At 39.3% G+C, this 19,479-nt stretch overlaps 2 protein-coding genes across 2 annotated transcripts in view; one reads left to right on the top strand and one right to left on the bottom strand.

Moving 5' to 3' along the window:
• The window catches only part of S6KL (ribosomal protein S6 kinase like), a 68,643-nt gene that overhangs the window by 2,881 nt on the left and 46,283 nt on the right, over positions 1-19,479 (top strand). The window lies entirely within an intron of this gene.
• On the bottom strand, positions 1,002-11,205 carry bnb (bangles and beads). Its single transcript, XM_003703935.3, has 3 exons — positions 10,879-11,205; positions 2,870-3,423; positions 1,002-2,727 (listed from the first exon to the last, which is right to left on the bottom strand). The coding sequence occupies exons 2-3, from the start codon at positions 3,413-3,415 to the stop codon at positions 1,894-1,896; spliced, it is 1,380 nt and encodes a 459-aa protein (XP_003703983.2). The 5' UTR covers positions 3,416-3,423; positions 10,879-11,205; the 3' UTR covers positions 1,002-1,893.

Raw genomic sequence — 19,479 nt, 5'->3', positions numbered from 1 at the left:
CGCTTTTCGTTGACCGATCTTGCGCAAAAGTATGCGACCGGGGACTCGAATCGACGAAAGCAACGTATCACGTTTGTTGCAAAACCCCACGCGCCTTGACATTTTCGCGAACCGGGGTCCACTCACCTCGCGTATCCTCACTGTTTACAGATCGTACGAGAGTACGCTAACTTTTCATTCGGCCTTTGATGAATCGTTGTTCGCGCTAGCCCATCACCGGAGAAATGTCGTGGTACTTATCGCGAGATTGTTCGCAAGGCGTGACGACCAATCACGCGAATCTGCAGACTCTTGTGCAAGTGCTGTCCCTCTATGGGACCGAGAGAACCTTCCAGTATCTTTCCTCGAAGACACATCGTAATTTCATTCTCTTTCTCTCGACATGGTTAGCCCGATGTTATTGGAGAAAATACGAGTCTTGTATATTCACGCAGAACGTACAGATGGTACTCTGTTTATTATCGTGATTAACATCTCAATCATTTTCTGGGGGTCATGATTTTTTTTTGGATGCTTTAAATTTTATTTGAATTTCATTATCAACTTTAACTTGTACTTTGTGAACAGTTATTGCAGAATTTTAATTATTAAATTTGCATTCATCAAAAAATTTTAGATGATTTATTTAGACATTCACTTCAATTATCGTTGATACCGAATTCGCAACATAGAACATATGTTGCGAAAAGAGTTTTCAAATTTACATATTAATGTGTTTATTATAGTTGAATGTTGGTGAAAGCCGTCGACGATCAAGTCTATCGATTTCTGTCGATCAAATCTATACTATTAATTAACTCATCATGTTAGACAAACGACGCGTGAATATTATTTTATGAAAGAGGTGGTTTATGATGAACACTCTTTAACCGAGAGCGAACCTGTTAAACCCGTTACGAATTATTTTTTAAACGCCCACTCGAATATTTGAAGATTTGAACATGGTCAAGTATCGATTAAAGGTCCGCATATTAGCTGGGGAACATTGTAAACACTAGTAGTCACAGTAATAATAATAATTATTATTATAACGATGATAGCAATAATACAAATAATAATATTAATAATAATAGCGGTACTGGTACTAAATCGTAATAATAATAATAATATTAATAATAATAATGACACGTATCTCTAAAAAAAAAAGAAGACAGAGTCGAGCTACACACTAGTTTATTGGGATGAGGTTGTGGTTGTGGTTCATGTGTGCTTTCGAGACAAAAATAAAAAGGAAGGAGACAAAAAAAAAACTTGGGAATTTGGGACGAAGGATACTAAAGAATTAGGGGCCAATTTCGTCCCCGCGGACAGATCGCGGTGTCCACCGGGACGAACAAGGATGATGATCCCTGGCGTGTCCGCCAAGTGTCAGATCCCGAAGGGTGGCCACGTGTTCCTGATCGAGCAGCAAGTTGCAAGGATTCGTTCTGGTCGGTCGATTGTCGTCGTTTCCTCAGGATCTTGCTTCGACATCTTTCATAAGTCTATCCCTCACAGCCAGGTTTCACGTGGTCATCCTGCCCCGAGTCGATCAATTTTTCACGGAATCGTAGCGCGCCGGGGAAGTTGGACCCTGCCAGAAAACTCATCGCGCAATCTTTCTTTCTCTCTCTCTTTCTTTCTTCTTTCTCTCTCTCTCTCTCTTTCATCCATTCACACCGATGTACACTTTCACGCCGTCTCGTTCTCTCTCTCCCTTTCTCCCGGTTCCCGTTCACGCTGCTCCTGACGCACACGCTCTCCCCCGTTCGCTTCAATCCGGGGAAGAACTCGCGCGATTGCAATATGATGTCGGTCGGATGTTGAACGCGGTGTCTCGACTTAGCGAGCAATGTCGATGTTGCTGCTTCTCGGGGCTACCGTTCTTCGTCTTCCCGCTCGTCGCTGCGACCGTTATTCCTTGTCCGTCAGCTCCTGCGGTTTGGGCAGCAGCTCCGGCTTGGATTCGTCGGCGGCTGGCTTGGACTCCTTGGACTCCTCGGAGGATTTGTCCTCCTCGCTGCTCTTGTTGTCCTTCTTCTCGGCCGATTTGTCTTCCGACGAGTCCTCGGAGCGTTCCTTCGCCTCCTTCTCGGCCTCCTTCGATTTGGGCTCCTCCTTCTTCTCTTCGGCTTGTTCGGATTTGGCCTGAGGCTGGGCTTCCGCTGCTGTGTCGCGTTTCGCCTGGCTGGACTCGTCGGGCTTAGCCTGGGACTCGGCCGATTCCTGAGCGGAAGAACCTTCCGAGCTCTTGGCTTCTACTTCCGGGTTCTGAGTCTCGGTTTCAGCCTTCTCCTCGCTCTTGGACGACTCCTCGGAGCTAGCTGCGGGTTGTTCTACGGCGGGTTCGACTTTGTCGCTCGGAGCAGCTTGTTTCTCTTCCGGTTTCGATTGTTCCGCTTGGCTCTTTTCGGCTTCGGCTGGCGCTGGGGACTGCGACTGTGCGGGCTGTTCCTTCTTGGCTTCCGGGGAGGATTCCTCAGCATCGCGCGTTACACGGTCGGGTTTCTCTTCGGCCTTCTTCTCTTTCTCTTGTTCTTCCTGGGGTTTCTCTTCTGCCTTCTTCTCTTCGGACGGCTGCGACTCTTTCGACTCCTCGGAGGCTGCGGGCTCGTCTTCCTTTCTCACGCTGGGTTTAGCTTCCTCGGATTTCTTCTCCTCTTTCGGTTCTTCTTTCGCAGCTTCGGAGCTCTTTTCCGCGAATTCGCTGCTTTGCTCGGCGCTCTTGCCTTCCACGACCGCTACCTTCTGCAAAGGGAACATTATTTTACAAACACGCTATCGAATACTTCTTCTAATTAACTTTTCCTCGACATTTAGCGACACCATTTGAAACATTCAACTAATTCTTCAAACTGATCATTAATCAGACTCGATCATTAATACTTACTGCTTGTTCGGCTGGGACTTCAGCGACGTCCACTTTCTGTTCCTGAGGTGCAGCCCTAACCTCCTCATGAGCTTCAGAAGCCGCCGGTTTCAGGCTCTCCTCTTCCTTCTTGGCCTCCTGAGCTTGTTCAGGCTTCTGTTCCTGAGCAGGCGCCTGAGCTTCTGGTTGCGGTTGTTGCTCAGCCTTCTTCTCTAGATTCTCTTCCTTCTTGTCCTCGGGTTTCGCTTGTTGACCCTCCTCCTTCTTCTCCTCGGGTTTCTCGGACAGCTGAAGATTCTCGGCTGCAGGTTCGCTCCTCGCGGAGGGTTTGTCGCCCTCGGGTCGTACTTGTTCCGGTTGGGCTGGAACCGCTGGCACTGCTGGAACCGCCGCTTCCTGAGCCTCTGCCGCTACGACAGCTTCCTCCGATACCACGGATTTAGGGGCCGTCGATGATTTCTCGAGCGGTACCACCTGCAGCGGCTCCTGGTTCTCGGCCACGGGCATAGCGATCGCCGCGTTCAGCCCCAACAGGCATACCATCCCTAATACGATTAGCTTCGTCATCTTTATATCTGCAAAACAGGAACCACCATTTTAGAGACTGGTTTTGTCATTGGACAATCTGGTTGATTTGGTCTTTCGAGGTTTAATGCGGGGTGGGTGATTAGAGCTGGAGTTAAAATTTCATGATTAGGTAAATATGAGTCTTAAGGTGGATTGCTGATGACCAGATTTCTGGTGCATTTGTCTTGATTTGATTGATTTAAAAAACTTGTCTGATTTTTAATTTTGAGGTACGGGTTAAGCTTGATGTCTTAAGACAACATTAACCAGGTTTGATGTTTTCTAGCATCATTTGACGTTGAAGAGATAATCTTTGAGAGTGTCTCGTAATTTCTCAAGTCTCTGTTCTTTCTTTTACACTGAACTTAGCTTTTATTTTGATCAATTTCTTTATGTCCACCCACGCAAATATTTCCTAATAAGTAACTTTTCAACAAAATCAGCATGTGCAAACGTAGTAGTCTAACTTTACAGATTTTCTTTGAAAATTCTGTTTGAACAGTTGAGAATCACTATTGTAATACAGCGAGAGATATAGAGGAAGTTCTACAAGGGGACGTCGTTGCTCATAATCTTCCAGTTAGGAGAGCGGACGTGAGTACACGAACTCTGCTAGGGTAGATGTACCGGTTATGGCCACCGCATCGACTCTGACCACTTGTACCATTATCACGATTCTTTCTTTTAAGTTAGTTACTGATTATATCTTCCATTAACAGTGTATCAAAATAATTTAATTATTGTGAGATATCGTTACTTATTTGTCTGTGTATTTTTTTAAAGTTTATCATTTTGAACAGTGTGAATGTTGAGGTAGTTTATATTTTGACAATTGAAAGTTCTGAAACGTGTTTCAGGTATACGAATAAAATTCATTTGCAATAAATTGTTTCAATTTCTTTCATTTGTAATAAACCCACATTTTTCGTGTAACATCTTATAGTATCAGTATTGAACACATGATAGAAACCCTTAATCGTGTGGACTTTCGAGGATCAAATTGAAATGAAAATCAAATTCTGCATCCTTAGGAATACATTCTACTTACAAGACATCTATTGACTTCCATTAAAGGCTTTCGAACATACCAGTAAAATATAAGTTACTATTTCTAACATTCACAAACAGAACGGTACAAATAGGTAAATTACCAAAAATAAAAATGATCATTTGTCAAAAATGAAGAATTCTAAAATATAAGCAGAGAAGAGTCTTTAGAGAATGTCGACATCAAGAGATTTGTGTGAAAGGGTTAAAGTGTAAACGGTGCATCTACCCTGCTGAATGGAAGAACACGTATGAATGGAGCTAGGATATAGCGAGACGAAAAGCGAGCAAAGGAGAGGCGGGAAAAGGGGAGGGAAGGATGGACAAGGGGCTGTTGCAGAAGAACCGGCAGGAAGGAGAGGGAACGAGTGACATTGAACCGAATGCTTTGAATAAGGCGAGCGTTATGGAGCTAATGACAGGATGCGCGCCCCTCGCGCTCGTTAACAGCCCGCCAGCGTGTTCGCGCGACTTCTCCGCGCACGGACGCGCACATGTCTTTCTTCGTCGCGCTCGAATCATCTCGCTTCTTCTTCGTGTACCGCGAATTAATCGTTCGCATGCAACACGTGTACCGTGCTTGCGTGTTCGCCACCGGATGCTCGCCGCGAGATTACCTGAAGGGGTCAATAATGCGCTGCGATTTAATTGAACGAACCGTTGTTTTTAGGCAAACGTCGAACGGTCGTTGCTCTCATCGTTAATTACCTGGGAATTACGAAATTCCACTGTTTCTCATATTTTTTTTTCTGCTTATTCTCATGTATTATTTTATTCTCTTTATCTTATCGTAAACGTCTCTGGATATTTCGGTGTTGAATTTATTGCTTTGATTTTAGACGCATTTTGAAAAGACAATTTATTTTGGGAAAGATTGTGTAACATTTCGAATTTGCAAATTAAGTTTTGTAATTAGAGAAATATTTTCAGTACAACGATAACGAAATGAAATTCATTTATCTGTGCATTTTATGTAACACATGCACAATGCAGCGAAAGGTGAACACAATGTTGATTTCTGTAATACTATTCTTAACCCTGAGGTATCATGATAGCAGACCTCAATTTGACCCTGTCGAGATTGAATCTATAATTTCCGTATACCTAAAACAAACTCCATCAACACGGCTGCAGAGTTAAATGACCTCAGCACGAATTCCACATCGAATCCATCAAACTATTAAGAAATAGAGAAACAGCCAATTAATTAGTATCATCAACGGTGAAAAGAATGTTGCATGGCGAGCGGAAAGTATGGGTGCAACTTCCGGAGCATGTGGAAGCGGAAAGAGAGAGGACAACTCGTTGACATCAAGATACCGTGTGTTCGAAATTGTCGTTCCCAATCGAAAAGAAATTCGACCCTCGAATTCACCGGCGTTCAATTGCGAACATCGACACCCGTCGTTAGGCTCATCGTCGTGTAAATCGATTCTGCTGCGCATATCGGTATCGTATAGACAACGAGAACGAGGATCGCGTTGAACGCCTGGCACAAACGAGTGGGTAGACGAGAAACCGGAGACAATCGACGCGTGGTGTCCATGCGACACCGTGTTGCGTCTCGCAGCGAAATAAAACGCTGACGAAATTTATCCTCCAGCGGAGTTGCCAGCTCGAAATTTTTACAAGCTGGAATTTTAGTTTAAAATCAACTATAAATAAATCTGGTCACTTGCGGTCTCTAACGCAAACGTAGTTCACAATCATTGCAAGTTTGATGTAAATATAACCAAAGACCTAGTCGTAGCTTGATATGGACTCATAGATGTTTCTGACTTGGATGAAATTTGACTTTCTACCTTTGGATGGTATACTATTCTTTAAATATTATACTTCTAATATAGTACCACAACTTGAATGCTTGTTAAGTTTAACTTAGACGTAACCCAAGTATTAAATTCAACAACTGACTAAATGTGAAAATACCTTTTAATATAGTACCACAACTGGAATGCTTGTTATGTTTAATTTAGACGTAACCCAAGTATTAAATTCAACAACTGACTAAATGTGAAAATACCTTCTAATATAGTACCACAACTTGAATGCTTATGTTTAATTTAGACGTAACCCCAGTATTAAATTCAACAACTGACTAAATGTGAAAATATCTTTTAATATAGTACCACAACTTGAATGCTTATGTTTAATTTAGACGTAACCCAAGTATTAAATTCAACAACTGTCTAAATGTGAAAATACCTTTTAATATAGTACCACAACTGGAATACTTGTTATGTTTAATTTAGACGTAACCCAAGTATTAAATTCAACAACTGTCTAAATGTGAAAATACCTTTTAATATAGTACCACAACTGGAATACTTGTTATGTTTGATTTAGACGTAACCCAAGTATTAAATTCAACAACTGACTAAATGTGAAAATACCTTCTAAACACTCTACCTTCTACCTTCCAAAACTGACCTAAGAATAAAATGATCTCTGAATACTAAAGTGCCAGAGTATCAAATGAAATAGAGTAACCAGTGCAGTAGCTTTCAAGTATCTAGCATAAAAAACATGTAAACGCAGTAAGCGTCCTTTCGAGCCAGATTCGAGCGACCTTCCGCTTAGAACACGCGGTCAATCGAGCGGGTAATTTATACCGAGAGGAAGCTGTCCACATTCGCGAACCTTCTCTATCGCAGAGACTCCTCTTGATTCGATCTACATTTCGAACTAGAATCTTGAAACTGTCGGCTCGAAGGATTCACTCGAGGAGTAGAAAAATGGCGTTGTTATCATAAACGACACACCTTCTGGAGAACGCAACCAAGTTGGAATGCGTTCTCGAAGAAGGAGAAGGTGTTGGAGAGGGAAAACGACAGGAACGAGGGATGAAGAGAGGAAAAGAGGCAGCGTAGCAATCCAGTTTTTTACGATGACCAAGCGTGTACCAGCGCGCGAGTTCGCGCGTTTGGTAATGTTGCAGTCGACTTTCGTCCGAATCGCTCATTGCCCTAAACCACGTAAACTGTTGCTGGATAAAAAAGGTGAATGGTCGGTGGCACAAATCGGAAGACTGTCTTTCATATTTCGTTGTGAAACAATCGAAATTTCTAGTTACGATTTCTAATCTCTTAGATCGCGGCGAATTCGCCACGCGTTTTATAGCCACGGATTGTAGCGCGTTATGTTCGTTGTGCGGTCGATTACGTATTAGGTCTCTGCGCGACAGATTGTTAGACTTCTACGCTAGAGCTTCACGTGTTAGGTTGCCACCTATCGTATTTGTCATTGCCACCTATTGTATTTGTAAATTTTGTAGACGTTAAATCTCTACTTGATAGATTTTCACGAGTTAGATCTCTAGGCGTTAGATGTCCACGCGCTTCCTCATTCATTTTTGGAAATTTCGAAATTCTTGGCTATATGGACCTTGATGTTATAAAATATAATTAATCTACTTCCAAGTAAAAAAATATTAAAGTTTGCAATAATATATGCAATAATAAAATGAAATTTTGTACCCTTATCTCCCAATTTTGAAACGAATACGATTCAAAGGACAGTGTTTCTATATATCCAAAAATTAGATTGGAAAGTCATTGACATTTCGGCGTCGAGTGTTAATAACAATCGTTTAGGATCGTGTTGCAAGCGTACTGGAGTTAACTGCAAATTACTTAGCGAGGAGAGGTGGTCTCGAGTGCGTTTCTGCGAGAAACGACACGTTTCGCGTTCCACGTTTCGATTGTTCGAAGAAGCGAATGAGAAGGAACGGTTGACGGGAAAAAAGATTGAAGGCAAGATCCAACGAGCAGGCATTGGTCGACGAAGAGGAAATGCCTGTGAAAGATGATGGACACCCATTACCTTATCAAGATCATCAGAGATGTAATAATGGTGGTACCCGGTTACAAAAGAAGACGCGACCCGTCAAGTGGTTCACCGCTTCAATGCTTTCTGCCCTTCTCTCGTTTTCTCCCTCCTCCCTCTTTCTCGCCTTCTATTATTCGCGATACCTCGCTTATTATCGACCTCTTATCCGTTTCGAGGCTCGCGATTGTCGATCTAATCTAACCACATTGAATCAACCGGACGAGGAATGCGTCGCAGTTAACGCGAACGTACCGGAATGTTGCTCGTTTTAACCCCTCGACTACTGTCATTCAATCTATATTTTTTAAAAAATTTTCTTTCGATTTATTGCAAATATCATGAGGTTACAAAGATATGGTATAGTAAGATATAGTTTCGACAATGTCATGGTGCTTTGTTTTTATCGAAAATGTTAAATAAACATGAATTATTAAGCAGTAATTTAACTTGTAATTTTTCTATTTGATGAAATAAAACTAATGTATGTACTATTAACATATGTAGCTATTAACACATATCATTTCTTATGTTTTACATATTGTGTTCGCATAATATATTTTATATATGCAAATTGGAAATATGTAGATAAAAGATCGCATGATTGATTTATGAAATGTGAAAGTGGATGGTTGGACATTGTCGATACTCGGAACAATCGATCACCGAGAGAATGATTAATGTTTTTCAGTCGTTGAATTCCATGAAGACTATTAAAATTACTTCAAAGTTCACCGGAACTAATCATTTCTTTCAAAGAGCGTACATATACTCTCTCCACATACGAATATTCATATACATATCAAAATAAAATTATTTTGTCAAAAAAAAAAAAAAAATAATCGTGAAGTCAATATTTCCCAATAGTCATCGAACCTTGATATTGCAATCGAATCTGAAATCATTGAATCTCGAATTATGAGCATAATTAGCGAACTTCGAATCATTTAGCAACGTTTAGTCATTCAGAAAAGAAAATTGTCAGAAAATTAGCAGTTTGTACGCAGTTTCTTTTTGCTGAAAGCAAATTAGAGGATCCTCGGTTGGCTCGTTCGCGTCTGTGTCGCAGCCTCGCTAACTCGTAGATTAAGCTGATTAGCGACCGGCTAATTAGTTGCGAGGAAATATCCACCGTGAGAGAAGGACGAAACGAGAAAAACAGTAGGTTGCAGGAGGAGGAGGAAAGAAGTTACGCAAACGTTCGTTGAGAAACCTATGGAGAAATTATACGTTTCGATCGTTCAGTATTTTCCTTCGATCACCGCGGACTTTCATACCCTTCTTCCCTCGTAATCTTACTTGTATCGGCTCGAGCTTCAAAATCCTACTTTCAGGCAAACTGTTTTTCTTGCAAGCTGTCAATTCTCCGTTTGAGAAACAGCGTTCGATAGAAATCGATCGATCGACGAACTTGAACAGCCACGATCACAATTTCCCAAGAAACTCTCTACGAATCTTCTTTCCTTATAAGAACAATACATCTAGTTCTTATAAAACTTCAATCAAGACTTCAAGTTTCTAAACGCGAACTTTCGATTCTTAATGAGAAACAAAAGCATGTGCGCGACGACGTTCACTGCGGATCGATCGATCGAAATAACAACTTCAGCTACGAACCGGCTATCGCAAAGCGGCCCACACACACCGAACCATGTTGCGATGTATACGTATCGATTGCAGGTTACAATGTGAGTAGATTCGTATCAACTTGCATCGATGCAGAAATAGGAATACTGATACAGTTCTATAAAACCTGGGAGCTGTTATGTGCAACATGTTGCCGCGTATGTGGACTGCGTTAGGTTACGCTACAAGTACTTTTTCAAGAATTTTAATCGAAGTGGCCCAAAATTATTACGGTGTTATTTGCATTGGAATTTAGTTGCCTCAGAACATTTTAATTACACGCTATTTGCTATTTTATCTAGTTTGTATATGAAAGCCAGATTAACCCATTTCATGAAGAAAAAATTTCTTTCAAATTTCTTATTTTAAAAATAGGATTCTTGTATGATTGCATAGAAAAGATGGATTTGACTGGCTCTCACACGCAAAAATGTGTAAATGCTAGTTTCTCAAGAAAAAGGGTGATGTAAGAAAAGAGACCCCAATTGCCATTTTGCAAATGTGTCCAATTCACTTTGTCCAGTTTAGGAATACTATTTATTCTATCTAGCTGTACTTGTTCTGTATAAAGTAGACTTTCTATAAATTTGTTTTAAACAAGGTAAATGAAATATTAAAGCGAACATTGATCAAAATCGTCCTATGGAAAGTGGACACAAGTGATAATTTCGAAACATCGAGCTCCCAGTTAGTACCAAGCTACTCCCACACCTTCCCTAAGGTACTCGGGTGCAACATAGACTTCCAGCTAAGTATAAACGTTTCGAAGTTTGTGAAATCTACTGAACCCTTGCAAGAGCAGAAGGCCAAATAATACCTCTTCCACTTTCTCTCGAGGGAAGCCAAAGTTGCACGCACGATAACTCCTAAGCAAAATATGTATCAAGTATTGTGGATCAGAAAGCAAGAAGCTGTCAACCGTCAAAGAAAAACGAAAATGGATTCCATAGAAAAATGTCACTCACGTATTTCTCTCTCGTCCGTGGAACTGGTAAGAGTCTGTCGACTGTTGTTGACCCGGTCCTGGTTCTTCCTGCTGCTCCTTGTCTGGCCGGGGAATACTCTCACCGATTAAACTGTCGCTGAGACCGGTTAAACTCAGTCGAACTCTCTGTTCCCGGAATGGAACAAGACAAAAGAGTAATCGAAGAGATGCACCGATCAAGTACCCTCCTCTTTCTTTCTCTTTCTCTCTGTTTTTTCGCGCGCGTGCGATTAGGCTCGGTATTGCAAGGGAACAACCGTTGGTGATCGGGATGAAGGTTGGGTCGTGTGTCGAGATGGAATCGTCGGGGCCCCGCTTATATACCCATTTACCCACCAGCGCTCGGCTTCGCCAGGATCGTATAGGGGGCCCCGACCCTCTTCGCCCGCCATCGGCACAGGGGCCCCTCTTTTACTCTTCTCTTCTATCCTCCACCTCTGTGTCACGCGTTCCTCCGCCTCGCCCTTCGTCCACCGGTGACCCGCGCTCTGTCCGTTACAGTCCACTCTGTTTCCCTTGACGTAGCTTTTCCTTCTTCCTCTGCCGATCTCCTCTCGTGTCGTGTCGTGCCGTGTCGTGTCGTGTGTTGCCCGATTCCTCTCTACACGACCCACGTCTCTCACCAGGAGCAAAAGGAACCACCGACGGATTTTCAAGTATCGAATCGGACCTGTAACGCGACGAGCGCTCCTTCGACCGATGACTTTGCGGATGGTTAGGGTCCGGTCTCTCAACGCTTTACGGATTTTGGCTTTCCTCTGCACGCTCTTCGATGGATCTTGACGAGGATGGATCTTGTCGGAGTTGCTAAAGTTCGAGGCTTCGCACGCTCTCCGGAGATTGTGTTGATCGAATTTCTTAGTGGGCTACGTGCTAACACGTCTTCTGTGAGATTTGTTCGCGGAGTGAACGGAGGATTTTTTTACGTAGTTCGAAATTGAAAATTTTGTTAGGATATAATTGGTTGGATGTCATTTTGGATGTAATTGTTTACGAGATTCGTGTGGTAGTTTTACTCGTGTTGCATTTCATGGATGTTCGAATTCTGACATTGCGATCAAACTCTTCAAATTTTCAGCAGTTACTAATTCCATTTTTTCTTGCGTTTCGATTATTTGTCTAACTATTAATCCTTAGACAGTGGACTGTCAGACGTAATGACAGGTCAAATTTAATTTGAAACTTCATTTTCGTCTTCGTTTAATTTTATGAATTTTACAAATTTAAACGAGTAGCCTTTAAATTAAATACTCTCTAGTTTTATTTCTTAAAATTGTTTTGATATTTCTATATCTTCTGCACATTTTAACCTCTCCGTTTAAAAATTAAAATGTCCAATTTTGAAATATGAATTTCATTTTTGAAAATGCGAAAAATGGTTTCGTTAATTTGACAGGTCTGACAGGTTCACAAAAATTAATGGTTAATTTCAAAAATAGAAGTTTGTATTTTCAATCATCGTCGACTATATTTACATTCTGTATTTTTAGCTTCGAAATACCAAAACGTGTTTCTCAAATGTTTACGTAATCTCTATGCTATGATCAAATATTTTTCGCTTTCGACAATCAGTTCGACATACCAAGACACCTGTAGAGTTAATTTTTTTATTCGAGTAGAACGATGTTTAAAAAGCGGTCGAAGCACGATTCAACGTCAACCGGAAGTGTAGCCCGGTGGCAGCTTGATAAACGCGAAAAGGACCTTGATGTTTGACCGCGATCGAGATATTAGGACATGTTGATTAGCTCGTAGATGATCTTTCTGGCCTCCTTCGTAATCGACGCGATATTTCACGCGAATATCAACGATTTTTCGCTAATAAATCATCGTTCGCCTATTTCGAGTTCTAGACTATTAAACATTTTTCTACTGCGAGTAAATAAAAGGTTCTACGTTCTTCCAGTTGCATTGCTTCTAAATCGGAAATATTGAAACGACACTGCATTTCATTAGGTCAATGCAAATACTGCGTATACGTTCTCTTATTACGTATGTTGCATTTACACTGGAACGATAATTCCATTCTTTGACAGAGCAAAACAAATCTGCCTTTTTCTTTCATAGTACATAATAGAGATAATAAGGTAGTACATAATTAATACATTAGGTATCAAATTAATGTTACAAAATTAAACGTTCATATTAAAATTTCAATTTATGAGTTTCTTCTTACAAACACGGTGATGTCAGCAAGGTTAAATTACAAGCTTTTATCACCAGTAATTTGTTTTTCTAATTTAGGATGCTAACAAGCATAAACGAATCGTCTTGCACGTGTTCAACATAATGGACAATCCGAAATATGCGACTTTCGTGGAGCTCGTTTACGCGACGGAAATCCGCCTGGAATTTCTAACAGACCTTAACTAATTCCAATTTGACCGTATTGACGTCATAACAGCTTAAACTTGAACGCTTCAAAAAGCTTTTCGACGGGTATTCAAATCATCGACAGGTGTTTGATGTATAAAATAGTTTGCAGTAAATGTTGTGACCATTTTTGCTTTTATTAGGTAGCCATTTTTAAAACAAGTCTGTTATGTCGGCCATTTTTTAACATAATTCTAGTATGGGAGCAGCCATTTTTTGATAATAATTTTATTAAGGGAGCAGCTGTGTTTGAAAATAATTTTTTTAAGGGAGCAGACATTTTTAAAAATAATTTTATTAAGGGAGCTGCCATGTTTGAACATAATTCTTGTACGAGAACAGACATTTTCCAAAACAATTCTATAAAAGGAGCAGACTTGTTTGAACATAATTCTAGTATGGGAGCAGCCATTTTTTGATAATAGTTTTATTAAGGGAGCAGCTGTGTTTGAAAATAATTTTTTTAAGGGAGCAGACATTTTTAAAAATAATTTTATTAAGGGAGCTGCCATGTTTGAACATAATTCTTGTACGAGAACAGACATTTTTGGAAACAATTCTATAAAAGGAACAGCCATGTTTGAACATAATTCTAGTCAGGGAGCAGCCATTTTTTAAAACAAGTCTAAGAGAGCAGCCATGTTTGAAAATAGTTCTAGTATGGGAACACCCATTTTTTGATAATAATTTTATTAACAGAACATTTTTAAATGATGAATGCTTACGACAATGATCATGAAAATGGAAGATTGTTATTCTTTTTTATTTAACAAACATTTCAGATCCTTAAAAAGTATTTAAACTAGCTTTGGCTTTAGATCGACTTCAAGGGTGGATTTCACAGTAGATTCCACTATGTAGCAAACTTCGAAGCGGTTTAAATAAATCTGGAGATTTGAATAAATGCAAACCTTAAATTACGTTTGCAATCTTCGATAGTGGCTCACTCTTCGTTTAAAAAGTTTGAGATGAACCCTTATCAACCCTTTATTGCACTCAGAAGTCATTTTTGAAAGCTATCCACCAAAGATCATTTTCAACCTAAATGTATGATACTTTGACCTAAGTTTGATCCTTGATCTACATTTTACCTCAGAAATGTCCTCTCTATGAAATCGCTGAAACAGGTGCCACCTCTACATGAACTGAAATGTCCATCTTTACAGAACCTCTCTATTCAAAGAGAAGCATCGATGCTCTATCCAATGAAGCATCGTAATACAACCAATGGCAATCGTGATCGAATTAACGCGAATGTAAATCGTTTTCGTAACGTTGAAGAGTCGGTCGTGAGTCATCGAGCTCGTTTCCTGTTCGTCTCGAGCGCGTGTCTCGCCGACGTTATGTAAACGCTCGATGCGTGTAAGATGCGTGCGACAAACGAGGCCGCACTCGGTCCCTCGCGATTTTCTATCGCGAATCGATTCGATCGATACTGTTCTCTGCCACGGTCGGGTCAACGAAGCGACGCTGCGACGCATCCCGACGCTTAGACCGGTTCTCAGGGCGAAGGTCGTCGTCTGACGCGAGGTCGTCGATACCTGGCGCCGATGCTACTTACTCATTTTTACTCTTTTTCTATCTTAGGCAAAAATAGGGAACTTTTAAGAAAGACTGAAATTTAGAAGATTAAAATTTGATAGACGGCATTTGGAGTTTTTATCTTTGTAGGCTTTCGTATGTTTTCATTTTAATTTGGACTGTTGTAGTGATGGCTTTAAGTGTCGTTAGAACAAAGTTTCGTTCAAGACAGAAATTGCTCTTATAATGAATGTTATGTGATTCCATTTGTTTATTTAATATTTTAGTAGTAGATTGAAGTATTCAGGTTGGAATGAGTTATATTCTCATTTATAAATTGGAAGAATTTTAGACAAATTTACAGCCTGGAAAATTTTTAGGTTACTTATTAATTCATAATATGTAATGCTTCGTTTGTATGTCTTAAATATATCTTACAGAGTAATGTTTCTCGTCTTCATTTTTTGAAGTCCATCGGTTAAGCTGCTGACAGGTGCACTGATAGTTTATTGCAGTGAAGATGGATTTGTGTAATAAGACATTGATAGCTGCACTGAAAAACCATTGACTACTGCAGTGAAAAAGGACTTCTGTACTAAGACATTGACTGTTACATTTAAGACTCCATTTAATTCTTCAACTGTGAATATCTCTGATCAAATTCTTCGTTGCTGATCTTAATGAATTAAATGATATGTCTTACTATGTTATTATCATTTGTACTCATTGTTCTTGAGAGGGCGATGAATAAAAATACTGTAGATGCGACGTCAGATAAAATCACGAGTGTTAACAGATTAACAGATATTCCCGACGCAGCTTGCTACCGATTAAGATCGCACGCGAGATGATTGCGAACGGTCATAAATATTTCCTGATCGGCACTGGCTTCGTTTATTTCACGGAACGTGAACGAACGCGTTCTTGGCAACACTTGCATTCGTCTTGGGAGCCAGGAAGCCGATTATTCATCTCACACACCAGTTTCATGATAATTATTCTCTTATGGTTTCCTTGAAATTTTTTCATTTTCCGGAAAATGTCCTTCTGCTACGTTGTTGCAAATGGCTTTATTTGCAAATAACACTCTTCACTTTATTTATGAATATTATTTTTTATTTTATTTACAAAGGTCTTTACATAGAAATATTTGCAAATGACTTTGTTTACAAATATCACTCTTCACTTTATTTATGAATATTATTTTTTATTTTATTTACAAAGGTTTTTATATAGAAATATTTGCAAATGACTTTGTTTACAAATATCACTCTTCACTTTATTTATGAATATTATTTTTTATTTTATTTACAATGGTCACTCTTTACATTATGTAGAAATATTTCATTTTATTTGCAGTTTACTATTAAATATTTATTTCAATATTAACTAGTCATTTTATTTAGAAACGTCACTGTTCACTTTATGTACAAATATCACTCTTCATTTTATTTACAAATATCACTGTTCACTTCATGTACAAATATCACTCTTCATTTTATTTACAAACACCACTGTTCACTGCTTCTGCAAATATCACTCACGGTGAAGATTATTATGATGAAGGTTGTAAATTGGTTTTGAACTATCTGTAAGATCAAATAAATTTTTGTGGATTCAATTAAATAAAAAGAAACAAAGCATTTTTGTATTTGTTCACAGACATAAAGTCTTTATTTTTGAACTTTCTAACTTGTCTTTAACCTATCTGCAAGATCAAGTACATTTTTGTGGATTCAATTGATTAAAAACAAATAAAGCATCTTTGTATTTGTTCACAGACATTAAGTCTTTGTTTTTGAACTTCCTAACTTGTCTTTAACCTATCTGCAAGATCAAGTACATTTTTGTGGATTCAATTGATTAAAAATAAATAAAACATCTTTGTATTTGTTCACAGACATAAAGTCTTTGTTTTCAAACTTTTTAATTTCAGTTTGAACTATCTGTAAGATCAAATAAATTTTTACAGATTCAATTGATTAAAAACGAATAAAGCATCATTATATCCGTTCACAGACCTCTTTACATCCATTTCCGAATGCATATAAACATTTTCAATCGCAGTTAATGTAGATGCAATGGGAAATAGATGAACAATTACATCTGACAGTAATCAGAGATATAGCATCAAAAAAGGAAATGCACAGAAATAACATAGAAAAAGTTGCAATAACATCCGAGCATAAAACTCGTTCCTCCGCTTTAGAACTAAATCTACCCCATTTAAAATTATTTTTCCCGTAGCTGACGCACTTAAAGAATACTAATATCCGTTTTCACTGGCAATCATAATAAGAGACGACATAAAATCGTCCAGCATATGTGCGATTTAACGGCATACTGCGTCCTACCGCAACATTCCGCAATAACAGCGATCATCAATTACGCTGAAAATCAATATAAGCAATCACGGTTCTGATTAAATTACGCCAATTCACGTCGAACTGAAACCCTCGTTCGGTTTATTTCATCGGCGCGGAACGATGACGGGATCGTATTGCCGGGAATGGTTTTTTCACCATCCTGTCGAGGAGACGCAGGGAAAAATAAAGGAGCCGAGTTGTCCAGAAATAGCCAGGTTGCTGACAGGAAAGCACGTAATGACGTTCGACGTTATAACGCGATTTTCTGTGGAATCGTACGGAGAGGAGAGCGTGGTGAATCCGCGTTCTTCCTGGATCCTATGGTTGCCGAGGAAACGACCACCTTATAACCGGCGATTCCCAACCGTTACGTACCGTTAGCGGCGCTGTTGCTGCTGAAAAATACGCTTTTTGCCAGCGCCGACAGCCAGCTGAAACGGTCCGGTAATTGTACAGATTTCCAGCTTAAAATAGACACGATGCCGTGGAAACCGTGGATTTCTCGCGGCCTTTTTCATGTCGGATGTTATCCACCTGGGGACTCGTCCTTTTTTCGCGGACGCCTGCTGTAAACGCACCTTTTCAACTTTTAGTATTATGACTTCTTGCGGATGAATCTTCATTTTGACGCAACCGGTCCTAATTGCTGTTTACTGAATTTCATTTTTCGAACAGAAGCGTTTTTATTGACGGTGCTTTACCTGATGGGAGACTTAACGATGCAGTGTGTCAATGACATATTTTTCTGTAGATAAAAATTTACGTGCAAAGTCGACGAATAGGTCGTCTGAACAAATCGTTAGATGAGGATTATTTTGATGAGCAAATTTTAGGATTTCTCAATTCGGTAACCTGAGATTTGCAAACAATCTGCACAGAAATTTTTCTTTCTTCAACTTCCTACTTGCACGTACTAGAAAGTATTTAAAAAAATAATACATCTTCGTCGCTGATCAAGAAACATCATTGTTGATTATGAAAAATACAGCAGTCCATTGAGCAAACATAAAAGAATCTGCATTTATAAATCTTATTAAACATCCTCTTCTAATAAATCTCATTAAACATCCTCTTCTGATAAATCCTCGAAGACGAAATTTCTCCAGTAAAATCGTTCATAAAAATGCAAATGAACGATTATGAAAGAAAGGTCGACGCTCCGCTCATACAAGGTAAAAATTTGTCGGTTCACGGTGACGCGTTGCATAACGATGGAAGGAAAACGAATAGGTGTTTTCGAGGTTGCCCGTGATTCACGTCCCTTATTATCATAAGGAAGTGTACACTCAAAGGTCATCCCTTGTCCAAACACGTTAATTTACAATTTCGCTGCGTGATTGGCGCGAGTCTCGAATTCCGAACACGGTCTCGAACAAACACGATCGTTTTCTACGAACGAAAATCATCTAAAGACCTCCGTCGTTGCCACAATCGCGATTTTTCACAGTCGAGTGCATCAAGGACTTTAAAAAACAGAATCATCATTAGGAAAAACGCAAAAAAAAAATATGGACAGGTTGTTTGAAAATTCTTGGGAAATTATTGGTTCGTTAGTTCGCGAACGACGGTAGAATTTATGACAAATAACCTGTGATTTATGGCCACGAGATTGTCTTACTTTTAAGATGCTAGAAACCAGACTTCAGCTTGCAAATTTCGACGCTCGTATTTTACGATAAAACGAGTTGTTTCGTGAATACCTTTACGAATCTCGTTTACATGCAAATTTAAACGGTTACTCAGAGTACTGTGCGAAGGATTTATTCAAATTTGAAAAAATTAATAGGACAAATTGAAATTAGTCTGAAACTACTAATTCTATTTTATTTGACGTTTGAAGGTGTAAACTTGAAAGAAACTTTACCAGCTGAATATTGAACAATTGTCTTATTATTTACTGATTTAATAAACCACTCAAAATCGTCCATTACGTATCTTACATTTACAGAAACCTAAATTGTATGATAATTCGACAACAAGCAGAGTATAAATAAAAAGAGCCAGACAGCTATCCACATCATAATAAAGAAGTTCAACAAAAGATGCAAAAGAATTGTTCATCGTTTATGAAAAATGGAGTATCGTTAAAATATTTAACAGTTGTTAAAATTACAGTAAATTAACGAGTATCGTTAAAATTGTTAACAGGTTGCAATATTTATTAACGATGTTTCCAAAGCCTCTTTTCTTGAAATCTTTTTAAAAAGTTCCCAGAAGAAAAATTGCAAGGGACGAGACAAAGGAAGAAAATTTAGCTGGATGGCTATTCTCGTCCTTGACTCTGCTGCTTAAATTCTAATTTTATCCCAAACTCCAGCCGG

This window comes from Megachile rotundata, chromosome 4, assembly GCF_050947335.1.
Source record: "Megachile rotundata isolate GNS110a chromosome 4, iyMegRotu1, whole genome shotgun sequence".
NCBI classification, from domain to species: domain Eukaryota; kingdom Metazoa; phylum Arthropoda; class Insecta; order Hymenoptera; family Megachilidae; genus Megachile; species Megachile rotundata.
The sequence above is the reverse complement of the archived record's forward strand: the minus strand, read 5'-3'. Positions and strand labels throughout refer to the sequence as shown.

Coding starts and splice junctions, on each gene's coding strand:
- bnb (XM_003703935.3), bottom strand. CDS start 3,415: ATGACGAAGCTAATCGTATTAGGGATGGTATGCCTGTTGGGGCTGAAC. Junction 2,728..2,869: donor AAGTCCCAGCCGAACAAGCA/GTAAGTATTAAT, acceptor TTCCCTTTGCAG/AAGGTAGCGGTCGTGGAAGG.